Raw genomic sequence first — 13,736 nt, 5'->3', positions numbered from 1 at the left:
GTCCAAGCAAACTGTAAACAGAACAAAACAACGTACACATTAATAAGACAACTGAAGAAATTTGAACGCTGACAGGATATTTCATGACGGTAGTAACTGGTAATATTTACTGAAATAACTACAGGGAAATAAAAGGAAAGGCCTGGTCTTTGTGAAGCCTGGTTGTGGTTCTCTGCATGGTTATGAGCCTGGGCCCTAATATAAAATACTTGGTGTTTGCTAAATTTATTGTGGTCATCACTTCACAGTATACGTCAGTCGGGACCTCATGCCGTATGCCTTAAACTTGCACAGTGCTCTATGTCAGTTCTATCTTAATAAAACCAAATGAATGAATAAATGAATGAATGAATGAACCAACAAACATACTGGAGAGGTGGGGAGTTGGTAGTAAAGCTTGGTGCCTAAAGAGGACTTGAGCCGAGGTGCCAGCCCACCTGGGGGCGGCGGGGAGAGGACTGTGAGAAGAGTTGCTTTGGGAAGAAAGACACTCGACTCAGTTTTTAATATGTTGATTTTTTAAAAGATTTTTTTATTTATTCATGAGAGGTGGAGAGAGAGAGACACAGGCAGAGGGAGAAGCAGGCTCCATGCAGGGACCCGACACGGGACTCAATCCTGGGACTCGATCCTGGGACTCCAGGATCACGCCCTGGGCCGAAGGCGGTGCTAAACTGCTGAGCCACCGGGGCTGCCCTAATATGGTGAATTTTATATCCTTTGACAATTACCCTAAATGGCCTTGGGCAGAAAAAAAATGTCCTTCTTAAAAAGTCCGGACGTTACTATCCTGGCTTAATTGGGTATAACTGTATTGGCTTTAGATCGTTGGATTTTGAGATTTGGTTTTCTGAGAGCACCTCTGGAGAAAGAAGCAACTTGCCTGTCCCCCTGGGGAGGGAGCCCCTGCACTGCCCATTTTCCCTCGATCCCCTCAGTTAATCGGCAATTCCACAGAAGCTGAAAATGAAAGTTGTTCTGAGTAACTCCTGGCTTCGCTTCGTTCCAAATTTGGGCTTTGCCCTTCGGGTCCAGGGGCTCCAGGGCCGTGGATGCCTTAGCTGCGACTGCTTAAGAGCAATCTGCTCTGGAGGGCGCGGCTGTTCCAAGGCCACTGAGTTGTGGCTTCGGGGAAGTCCGCTCTCCCCGACCAGGATGTGGTGTAGGGGGAGACGCTCAGCCCCGGTAGTGACGGGAGGCAGAGGTCACGGCAGGTCCCGGGGCAGCGTCGCCTCGATGGCCGGTGAGCTGTGGGGCTCTCCCCGACAGCACAGGAGACCCCGCGGGCCGCCCCCTCTCTGGAGAGAGGACTTACTAGCTCTCCTCCAGGGCCCAAGCACCTTGCTGGCCCGGTCCTAGGCTACCTGCCACACCTCATCCCCCCCGGGACCCCACTCCTCCGGGTCCCGACGGCCTGACGCTCGAGCCTCTCGGTGCCCCCGAGCACACCCCCTCCAGAGAGCCGCTGTGACTCCTACTCCAGCCACGCCAGTTCTCTCTAACCTACGGAACCACAAAATACTCGATCTGCTGAGCCCTCACTACCCCAGATTCATATTTATTTTCTGGCTCCCCTACTTGACTATCGCTACCTTGATAAACAGGACCCGTTTTCCTTCATCCCACACAACTCCCGGCACAACAATCAAAGGAGGCGCTGAGTAATTTTTTTTGCAAATATAATAACTTGCATAAAAATCATCTTATTTTTCTATGCAATAAATAATTTCTATATAATTCTATATAATTTGTATTTTTTAGTGCTCAGGAGTACAATAGTTTGATGGAGCAGCCAAGAGAAAAAGAGATGAGAAAAACTGGCAATTTAGGCTGATGGCATTTTTCCTGTGAGGTAACCAACACCAACCAGCCTAGTCCTCCACGTCTATGCAAACCCTTTGAGGGGTTAAAGGATCCTTTGAGGATTGCAGGAAAATAAACCAGCCTCAGTCAATGGATAGCCTAACCGCAGTTAGTGAAGTAGACAAGCAGGTGAAACCACTCAGTCCAGGTTCCAAAAACATGTTTTGAAGGAAAAAGCTGCTTACAGCTACTGTAAGTGCCTCCTTTATTATTGGCATCACCAACTTCGCAGTAACATGTTCCTTCTCACCTTGATTTATGCTACATTTTAGCAAATATCAAACGAGAGACAAAGATGACCAAAACACCTGACCACGGCACAGGCTTGCAGCCAATAATACTTCAAATTCTAGCTCATCTGGAAATCCGGAAGATTCCAGGTTGCTTTACCATAAGCACATCAAATCACAGAACACCAAATGTTTCCTACTGGTGGGAACAAAGCAGATCAAGTAAATGAATCTTGTTCTTGAATGGGAACCAGGAGAATGTACCATGTGCTTCTTTGGACTGTGACATTTTACAGACAAGAATTCCTGTAAAACTTGAAGTTCTCAAGGCGGAAAGGAAAGACAGCCTCATCATCAGAGCTGGGACTCTGTGAAGGGCGTCCATCCGTCCGTCCATCCGCTGTAGGGAATGCGTTGGTAGGTCCATTAAAACCCACCTTCAAATGGAGAGCCGCTAAGCCTCATTCCAATCATGAAATGGGCAAAAGACATGAACAGAAATCTCATTACATAGCTATTAACAGGAAGTGACATATCCTTTGTTAACTCTATATTCTTGCCCAATAGGGTAGAGGGAGGAAAATATATTCATTATTAGATCATCTGGCATCAACAAAGAGCAGGGAAGCTACACCCTTTCTCAAAGACTCCTGACAACAAAGAACACACCAGCAACAACCAACCCAGAGCCAAGTGTCCCAATGTGACAAGTGAGCTCTGCTCCCCCCGGTGTCTGTGAAAAACTGGGAGAAAGGTGTGCAAGAGGGGCTGCTGGCCAGGTCAGAGCAAGCTGCCCTCAGCTGAGCGGGGGACAAAGTAGGTAGGAAACATCTAGAATCCGTAAAGACGAACTCACCTTTGGACACCTGAAAAATCCTGTTACATGTGAAGAGTGGCCCTGGCATTGGAGACAGAGGATACGAGCCAGGACAGTCTAGCATCCCAAGAAGCAGCCGTACGATGAACAGGAATGATGATACTGATGCAATTATGCAGATTGTGCGTTTCACATAATTATCTCACTTAAATTCTCATTGTGGCCTTACACAGCGGAGAACTATTCCTATTTCGCAAATAAGTAAACCAAGTCTTAAAGGGGTTTAGTCATGTCCTTAAGCTGGAACTTGAACCGAAGTCAACTTGAAGCCACAGCCATGGTTTGAACCTTTGTTCTTAGGTCTCCTGGCTTTTGTCTTAATCTCGCATTTTAGCTACAAGGACACGAGTTTTAGTTATATCTGAACAGCAGGGACCGACCGCTTGCCAACAGGATCTTAAGGTTTCTGTTAGTTTGATAAACTTTTGTAGCTACCTGCAACATCGAGACATTTATAGATGTCACTTCTTCACCTGGCTTGGAGCAAAATGAAAGCGTTCACACTGTTAAAAATGAATGAAAAGGTATTTGAAAATAGGCTTTAAAAACCTGAAAATACTATTAATGAGAAAGGAAGAGAGGTGGGAAGAAGGGAAGGGGGAGAACGGGGAGGGGAGGGAATTCAATACAATAAGAGGACTGCAGTTGAACTGTTCTAAAGTGAAGGAGAAACACCTTCAAGACACAGAGAAAATTCTGCCAAGTGCCCCAGGCTAGAGGGCCAAAGGTCTTGTCGGCCTGGTTTTCACGCGGAACTCTCCAATCCCATGAAAAAGTAGCACAAAATTATAATATTCTCTCCATAGTTTACCATGTAGTGTGTTTGCTGTTACTCAAGTCTAGACAAACAAAATGAGAAATTGTCTTTACATTGTTCTTTTCCTTCTAAGACCCACTGGCTTAAGTCTAGTTGACCTACATCAAATGCTTAGGACTAGTAGCGAGATTCTGAGTGATTTATGACCATCCCACTTAGTCCTCACAATACCCTTTTTTATCATGCTCCATTTTGCAGATGAGCTCACAGAGCTGCCCCAATGTTAGGTGAGTGCCCTGGCCAGGATCCCAACCCAACAGGCAGACAATTCACTGTAGGGACCCCTTCCCTTGGGTCCAGGCAAGCGGCATTATGCAGATTATTTTACGGATGACCAGGGCTACTCAATTATTGCTCCCGAACCAAGATGTGGTACAAGGGCTTTGAAAACATCACCATAGACACACATGGACCAAACACCAAGAAAGCATGTCCCTAACATTAAATTAATTGTCTTCTCAAAGTATATAGATAGACAACGGTACTCCGAGAACCCTCAGCGTAAGAAAATGCAAATTGACACAACGGAAAACCTTGAAGAGAACTATTGCACCATCAAGACTCTTGGATTTAGTAAAAGCATAAACAACAGACCTAAAGCTCACTAGGCATGGTCATTTTCTGAGCTTGCCTTCGAGATAAAAATACAACAGGAACAGAGAAAACTGTTTCTTTCACAGAGTCTCCACCCATTTCACGTTATAGTACCAATATCTATGCAGTCTGAAAGCCGTAACAAAAATTTTAAACCCGTAAATAAAAAAACAAATATAACTTCTCAAAATAAAGTCAGTAAAACTGGGAAAAGAAGCTGGATCTCCTCAAATGATTTCAGTCGGGCCCCATGAAGAGGAGCACGCATCCCTCCTAGACATGCTGTTGTAAAGACGTTTTCATCCTCAACCCACTTCCCTAAGCTTGAGAAAACAAGTTTCCTAAGAGAAGTCTGGCAGTTTTTCAAAGCTGACTTCTTACTCCTTCCTCTTCATAAAAACCATGAGATCAAAACATCAATGAACTTCAAACTCTGATTTCACCTTTTCAAGAAATGCTCAAAGCCTCCGCCTTGGGATTCACACATGTAAACACCTTACTGAGCTTGTTTTCCATCTAGTACCAAACAGAAAAACACACGATCAGAATCTTTTTCCAAGTCTCATATAAAACTTTTCTATTTTCTTATTTTAATTACATGATCAGTCATGAACTCTCCACATATCTTTCTTTGCTTATTTAAAATCATTTTTTAAATTATTATTTTAAATTACTCTAAAAACTTTCTATGAAACTAACACGAATACTAAACCGATACTTATTATTTCTTATAATCCAACCAGTGTTTCTTTTTTTTAATAATAAATTTATTTTTTATTGGTGTTCAATTTGCCAACATACAGAATAACACTCAGTGCTCATCCAACCAGTGTTTCTAAGATAAATAGGCAAAGCCTATTCTAAAACACAGCACCACGGTCCGTCTCTGAAAGTAGAATGGATTTTCCACTTTTAGACACACCATCTTTCCATACCGAAAAGAAAAAAAAAAAAAAGCATTCCTTCTGTGAAAGCACAAAATCTCTTTTCTTAAGCCAAAATCAACACCCTCTCCATTTCCCTATGACCCCACCTCCTAATTATTTCAAAAAACAATCCAACTTAATGATACCGAGGTAAGTAGGAGGGACTTACAGTTGAAGATGCCAGGAGGTGGGTGCTCAGTCACCAAGAGGCAGTTTTCTTCATCACTGTTGTCCCCACAGTCGTTCTGTTGGTTACAGACCAGTGAACCAAGATACAAGCATTTCCCGCTGGTGCAGGTGAATTTGCACTCTGAAAAAGGACAATAGAGAGCATAAAGTAGGCGATGCAAGCTCCATGCTCTTCAGTTGGTTTCCTTTCCCTTCCCCATTTGCGTGCCATGGTAGTTTGGGAAATGGGTCTGCATGCAGATCCCAAAAAAACTGAATTCAGAGAGGGCTATCTATGATGAAATACGCATGACAGCGTCCAGGGGAGCTCTGGGCCTGCTAGACATTACTCGCCCACGGTCGTTGACCCACAAAACGAGTAACATAGGTGCTTTCTTTCCACAACCTGCCCTGCAAAGTCAGAGATATGGGGTTCCTATGTTGCTTGAAAACATCTGTGGCAGTTTTCCAAGCCTCCAAGACTGTGGGGAGCCTCAGAAGCAGCAGCTGGGGGGCCAGCAGAACTTGAGATCTCAAGTTTAACAAAAGGAGGCTCACGCATTTTATTTCCAACTGTCACTGGATGTCGTGAAGCTCAGGGCAAAATATTTAGCTTCTCTGGTATTCATTCATCTCGTGCCTAAGAAACACCAATTTTAATAGTAGGCGGGGGTAGCACTGATTTTATAATGTAAAACGTAGGAAAATTAGGGATGCCTGGGTGGCTCAGTGGTTGAGCGTCTGTCTTTGGCTCAGGTCATGACCCCGGGATCCTGGGATCGAATCCCACGTCGGGTTCCCTGCATGGAGCCTGCTTCTCCCTCTGCCTGTGTCTCTGCCTCTCTCTGTCTCTCATGAATAAATAAATAAATAAATAAATAAATAAATAACATCTTTAAAAAAAAAAAAACATAGGAAAATAATGTATGTTCTCTGCTACCTGAGAAACATATGTGCCAAGGGTCATGTGAGTAACTTAAAGACTATGATGAAGCCCAAATCTCTGTAGGCCACACTGAACATGGGATCCCTGAAATCCCCACAAACCAATATATGAAACTGGAATATATACTTTTATAAGACTTTGAAATAAATTTGCAAACTTAACACATTACCGTCAATGTAAACATTTAAGGATAATGGAAATTACACAATCATATACACACGGGCACAGAAATAGTTATGTATGTCTTACATTAAATATCACCTCGCATTCTGACTATGAGCTTTCTCCTAGGAGCACCCACAAAAGCCAGCAGAACTCTTACGCTATGTACGAGTCAGTGGGTAGAAAACAAAACCTCTGGAAAAGCATCCCAGACCCCCACTCATGTTGACTATCACACCCTCTTCATTTCTCCCCTATTTCGTCTGTCTAGAACACGGGTGGCAGGCCTGGATCAAATCCAAGGTCCCTTCAACTCTAAAATTCCATTATTAAAATAAAAGACTGGGCATCAGCACACCGAGGCCTCCTCCAGTTACGCTAACAACAAAGAGGGTTGCAAAGAGAATAACCCCCTTTACCTGTTGCAAGGAGACAGAACGTAAATCCTCAAAGTATTTCCACGACCCAGTATGAAAGAGATACTAGAGTTCCCCCATTTGTTTGCATTTTCCTAAAAGAGCCTAGAAGACGCCAGCCCACCCCTTGACCTAGTTTAGAACAGCAGGTGAACAAAGCCCAAATGCACGTCCTACAAGTTCTTCACTGGCCACAGTGTCCAGGTTAAAAACATGTGTGCACTAAATGTGATCCAGGCCACATGGTAGGAACATTGCTGATGCCAAGTGCTCTTCCCATAAGGTACAAATGTTAAAACCCAGCTGTTTGAAATCACATTTATGAAGGGGCTTTTAACTTAATGGAAAAAAGGGATGTCAAGAAAATAATTTATCTTTCTTCCCAAAAGAAATATTAGAGTTCAGATTGATACCAAACATGAAAAGGACATTAGCCAAAAACAGGCTGATGATGTTGAAATGGTAATTGGAATAAAGGGAATGTTAACCTAAATTGAATTAAACTCCAACTAAAGGATTAATCATTGCTGTTAGACTTCCACGTTCCAGGTCATGTAGAACCTTAAACCGACAAGAACATGGAACCACACCCACACTTCACTCATGTCAACTTGTTCAAGCGAGGCCCAGTCCAGAGAACAAAATGTTTTCAAGGAAATGAATTATGTGATTCATTCATTTATATCATCAATATTTTAGCCCCTTCTTTGTTATGTGCCAGGTATTAAGACATGGAAACACAGAGATGAAAGAGCAAGTCCTCTTCCAAGGGCTTACAACATGATTTTTTTTTTTTTAATAATGTGAGAAGTTACCCATAGATTTTCTAACTCTTTCCAAGGACTTCTCTTCTTTCTTTATATCCTTCACATCTAGGGTGCTGCCCAGCAAGTAAAAGGCACTCGGTGAATCACATATTTGTTGAATAAATGAATGGTCTAATCTAAGCCTCCTAAGAACTCTACGAAATAATTAGGGTAGACATTATTCCCATTTCATTAGATAAGGAGATTAAGACTCAGAGATCAAGCTGACTTGCCCATAATTAAACTTCTAATAAACGGCAAAATCCAGATGTGTGTCCAAATCTGCTACCTCTGGTCTCAGGCTCTCTCCAGAGCTGCTTCTCAGTTTCTCTCCAAGTCTGCTTTCAAGACTGTGTAAGATTCACTCGTAATGAGGATGCCCACAAATGTAACAAGGTTCCCAAAGCAGTGTGTTTTCTTATGTAGGCTTAACCATTACTCAGGATGCATTTAACGAGGCTTTTGCGGATTTGCTTAGAAAGTTCTCACTTCTTAGATGATGCAAACATCAATATCAACCCACAGAATTTCAAACTCAAAAAATCTAAATCTTCTCAATGTTGAGTCATTAGCTAGATATCCAACTAAAGGCCTTTCCGTCACATGGCCACTTGAATCAAAACAACTAGATTGAAATTTGGAATCTCTTAACTTCCGGATGTGATACAGAAAATACTAGAAAATTGCTATGATGCTATTAAGTGTTAAAGATTAATGCTAAGGCTGGAATGAAATTGCTAAGTAAAACTTAAAAACTCTAAAGTGATGTAACTGGTATCGACAGAGGCAAGCTTTTTAAAATTTATTTAAATTCAATTTAATTAACATATAGTATATTGTTCGTTTCAGAGGTGGAACTTAGTGACTCATCAGTTGCTCATAATAACCAGTGCTCATTCCATCAAGTGAGAGGCAGGGCTTCTTTTTCTTTTTTTTTAATTTATTTTTTATTGGTGTTCAATTTGCCAACATATAGAATAACACCCACTGCTCATCCCATCAAGTGCCCCCCTCAGTGCCCGCCACCCAGTCACCCCCACCCCCCGCCCAAAGAGGCAGGGTTTCAACTGGATCCTGACTTACAAGACCATCTCCACCATACGTTGCTATCCAAAACTCCCGTGTGTACAGACATTAGTGAGTAGTCTGCTAATAACCAGTTTCTTTTGATATTTGAAACTAAGAACCCTAGATGCGATGCTCTGATTTTAGCTGTGCATCTTTCAACATTTCTGATGTCTGAGCCCCAGCCTGGGGAGTTGGTCTTGATGGTCCAAGGTGCAGACTGGGCAGCGGTTGTCACTACAGATCCTCAGAATGACCCTGATGAGCAGCCAGGATGAAGGGCCGCTGCCTGAGAACGTTAAGCTCCCTTTTTCACTAATAGTATTTTATTACAATATTTAGTTGGTACTTGCTAATCTACTAAAAACTTCTCTCTTAAAATATGTATTTGGATGATTCCTGGACATTAAGGTCTGGTTGCTAAAACTCTGTCCTGCCAAATAGGTATTTCAGAAGATCCAGAACACAGGTGTGAGCGACCCCCAAACTACATACTGACCCACTAACGACAGAAAACATCCTCAATGAAATAAAACTCGAGAGAGAAAGAAGATAGAAGAATAAAAATAATGTTTTCTTACTATATTTCATTCATTATTTGTGGAACTTGTTGGGTATTTCTGCCAATTCTGAAGTTGAAAGATATCAAAGATTGTTTAAACATTGGAAATATTTTGGCTACAAATTCATGGTGATTTCAGATGTGTAATACTGGAATGGAATACAAAAAGAACAACGTGGGAACTTATTAGTTTTTCCTTCAGGAGCTATTGACATGATTTCAAAATCTGTAATACTTAAATAATCCCTCTTCTTTAAAGTCGGGATTTTTTAAATGAAGAAAATGGTACTCCATTCTGCCATAACTCTATTTCTTATGAAAAAATTTTCAGAACTGCTAACAGATTTTAGAATCACTTTACATATATACTCGTAGTAATATAGCATCTTCTCCAAACTTAAGGGCTGCTGTAGTTTCTCTACGTTCCTACATAAAGCTTTCTGATGATTTTGTGACTTTGAATTGTCACAGCTTCATAACATTCTAATGCTGAGATGGCCCTGGAGACACAGTGGCCCAACCTCTCAAGTCACAGATGAGGAAATAATCCAGAGAGAACTCCTGACTTACCCAGAGTCAAAAAAATGAAATCATTGTCATTACAAGGATTTATTTATTTATTTATTTATTTATTTATGGAACATAAAGCCCAAGATTTCTATCAAATTGAGGGGAAATTATTTTTTTTGTACTGAATATCATTCTAATTATATACAAACTAATAACCAGTTGGAGCATACCATGTGAGAGAGGAAAAAAGGAAAAGAATGATTCTATGAATACCAAACTTACATACAAAAAACCCCCCACTATATTAAAAACAAATTAGGGGGCACGTCGAACTAGCTCAGTTAGTACAGCATGCAACTCTTGGTCTCAGAGTCATAAGTTTGAGCCAAACATTGACCATGGAGCCTATTTTAAAAAAGGTTTTTTTAAGGACCAGTAGCTTACCAATTTTATACTTTACACCTAAACTTCGACAAGCTTCAAAGATAAATGCTCAATCTTGAATTTCAGGAGGACAAACTTGTATCTCATAGATGAAAGTTAATCCACTTGGTAGAGTCAAAATTCTATTAGTTAAAAGACAACAAAAAGCACTTGAAAGTTGCTAAGAGAGAACAGATCTAAAATGTTCTCACCCCAAAAAAGGAAATAATCAGGTGACCTGACCCAGGTGGTTAGCTAATGTGATAGCAGTCATCATTTTGCAATACGTAAGTGTATCGAATTAACATGTTGTACACATAAACTCTTATGATATGTCAGTCATGTCTCAATAAAGCTGGAGGGGGAGGAGGCAACAAAAAGTTGTTCTCAATTTTTCTACACCCTTTTTTTAAAGCCTTGGTTTTCACAGATATAATATCTTAGTCACAAAATAAGGACCTATATACGGTATTACATCACAGCTGTAAAATCAGCCTTTTCTGTGAATTGGCAAAGTCGTCTATGATATCTATTTCTGTTAAAATTCATATAGCAACATCGACTCATTCAGTTCACACTTCTATCATTCACAAACCTGAAAACAGAGAGTGATTCCGGCTCCAACATTTTTGACATTAAAATCTAGCATTTGCTCTCAGTCAGTAATTTTCTGACATCAAAATCCAGGATTTTGCTCCTAGTAAAAACTAGGATTTGCCTTCTTAATGTACCTACATTGTGAATAATAGAGATTAAACTTAGCTGTTAGCAATGTAAAGGTGAAGAATTAATAGGTCTCCAAAATTAGTACAAATAATTTTACCACAACCAACATAAGTTTACATTTCCTAGCATAGAGATGACAACAGTATGTTTATTGACTTGTATACACATCGCCTACTCCCCGGCAAGGCACAGGACTACCTACCATAAAAGGAAAAGTTCAATAAAAATGAAAAACAACGAATAAAAGACAAAAAACATGAACCAAAAAAATGCAAGGGAAAAGAGAAAAAACTTTGTGACTTAAGAGAGCTCTAGTAACCAGCCATTAAATTGAACTCCAAGCAAAGACGCAGCCACAGAGACAAGGAAACCAGAGAGGTAGATGGTGGCGAGCCCTCGCTAACTGATAACGATAGACATCCCGATTAATCAGAAACAGACTTTTTCCTGCTTTGGAGACTTAAAAGTGCCCGTCACTGTTATAAGGGATGCTATACAACAGCACGGGAGCTATCTCAGATATCAGTTTTGTCAAAAAGGAAAAAAAAAGGCTCCCCATATGGTTATTTCCTTTACCAGCCTTCAGTGCATTGAGCAAACTGGACTAGTTTCTATTAAGGAGGCCAGAATGACAGCACCAGAAAGTTGTGATTTAGTGAATTATGAAGATAAGACTTTGAGAATCCTCAGAAATGGAAAGCTAATCCTTAGGGCTATTCTTCTCAAATGTCAGCTTCTGACAGCACGCGAATGGCATAAGGATGATAATACACATATTCTCCTACAAATTTTTTTTTTTTTTAATTTTATTTATGATAGTCATACAGAGAGAAAGAGAGAGAGGCAGAGACACAGGCAGAGGGAGAAGCAGGCTCCATGCACCGGGAGCCTGATGTGGGATTCGATCCCAGGTCTCCAGGATCGCGCCCTGGGCCAAAGGCAGGCGCCAAACCGCTGCGCCACCCAGGGATCCCTCCTACAAAATTTTTTAATGCAAAGAATACATTTTGAGTAAACCCGTAAGAGACTTAGCATCTCACATGTTAGCAACACTGATCTCTTTGGAGATCTGAGGGAAGAGATCTGCAGAAGTTACGTGTGCCTCACCTCATAGCACACGGTCATCTACCTGCACAGCAGGTGGAAAGTCCAATGTAAAGACACTATCACTGATGATGCCCTCCCCTCCCTCAGAGACAGAGCCAACTCTCCTGGTTATAAATTTGGAACAAAGGGGAATTTAATTAGAAGGTTTATATTCTGTATAATGAATTAAGTTACCCACAAGCATTTAATAAAAATCATATCTTAAGTGTTACTACTGAAACCATGCTGTCCTTCAAAAAGATGAATATGACATGATAAAAGGATATTGGCTCATATAGTAAGATTAACATAGAAGAGCCTCCCATCAAAGATAGCAATAAATTTTTTTAACTCAATCCATTTTATGATGTGGCTTATCTTTCTCACTAAGGTGCTGAAAAGATGATTTTAACGTGTCTGAAATTATCTGAGAACTATAAATGAAAAATGTGCTCTTAAAATTCCAAGGTATTTTTAGGCTTCACACTTCTAGTCCTACGATTACCTCTTAGTGCAACTTTAAACATTGCCCAACTTTCATCAAAAGGCATTTTAAAGATCAATAAAAGCCGGTTTAGATCTTGAATTAGCAAACAGCACTATTTCTTTTTTTGTGTTTAAAACCAATGAATGAATGAATGAACTTGTTTCTGTGTTTTTCTGTATATAGAATGTCAGAAGGTATTCTTACTAACTTAGCACAGCACTAGAGCCAAGCGGGTAAAAGCTACCTTAAAACACTTTTTAAAAAAAGATTTTTGTTTATTCATGAGAGATACGGGGGAGGGGAGGGAGAGAGAGAGAGAGGCAGAGACACAGGCAGAGGGAGAAGCAGGCTCCATGCAGGGAGCCTGACGTGGGACACCTTCCCGGGTCTCCAGGACCGCGCCCTGGGCTGAAGGCGAGGCTAAACCGCTGAGCCACCCGGGCTGCCCCTACCTTAAAACACTTTGAGGAACAAAGTGTTCACCAATATATGCAATGCACACGGGAAAACAGTTTGAAAGGATGCTGCTCAAAATACAAACAGTGGCAACCTCTGGGTGCTAGGGTCATTACGTAATTCATGAGTTCTTTGACAATTTTAAGTATGATTTTATAATCAAGGAAAGTATAAATCCTATTTTAAGGGGAGAAATCTCTGTGAAAATCTCTGTGAAAACAGATTTATTTATTTATTTATTTATTCATTCATTCATTTAGAAAACAGATTTAGAAGGCTAAATCTATCACAATCCTAACTTTAAAGGCACCAATAAAGTACCCAATGGCATCATCCAAACAGAAACCCAGACAGACAGCTCCAGCCCCATAAGGAGAAGCACTATTTCAGTTACACCTCATTTCATAAAGTGCGTATTGACTACCTATCATGGATGGAGCAGCGGTGGCCGAAGGGATACTGGTTAGTTGGCAGTAACTGCGAGGGGAGTGGTGAGTGGAAGAGGCCAGAGAAGGCCTGTGGGTCACCGGACAAAAAGCTGCTTTACTAGGAGACCTGAGGCATTAAAGAATATTAAGCACATGCACAGATGCATTCTGACATTTTAAATTATTTT

At 41.0% G+C, this 13,736-nt stretch overlaps 1 protein-coding gene across 9 annotated transcripts in view; it reads right to left on the bottom strand.

Moving 5' to 3' along the window:
• The window catches only part of LDLRAD4 (low density lipoprotein receptor class A domain containing 4), a 386,784-nt gene that overhangs the window by 167,938 nt on the left and 205,110 nt on the right, over positions 1–13,736 (bottom strand). For all 9 annotated transcript variants that reach the window (XM_041739617.1, XM_041739625.1, XM_041739619.1 and 6 more), the window contains one exon: positions 5,477–5,617. In XM_041739617.1, the coding sequence (XP_041595551.1) occupies positions 5,477–5,617 (141 nt within the window). The remainder of the gene's footprint in view (positions 1–5,476; positions 5,618–13,736) is intronic.

The sequence above is a fragment of the Vulpes lagopus genome, chromosome 24, assembly GCF_018345385.1.
Source record: "Vulpes lagopus strain Blue_001 chromosome 24, ASM1834538v1, whole genome shotgun sequence".
Taxonomy (NCBI): domain Eukaryota; kingdom Metazoa; phylum Chordata; class Mammalia; order Carnivora; family Canidae; genus Vulpes; species Vulpes lagopus.
Note: the sequence above shows the minus strand (reverse complement) of the source record. Positions and strands in the feature narration are given on the sequence as shown.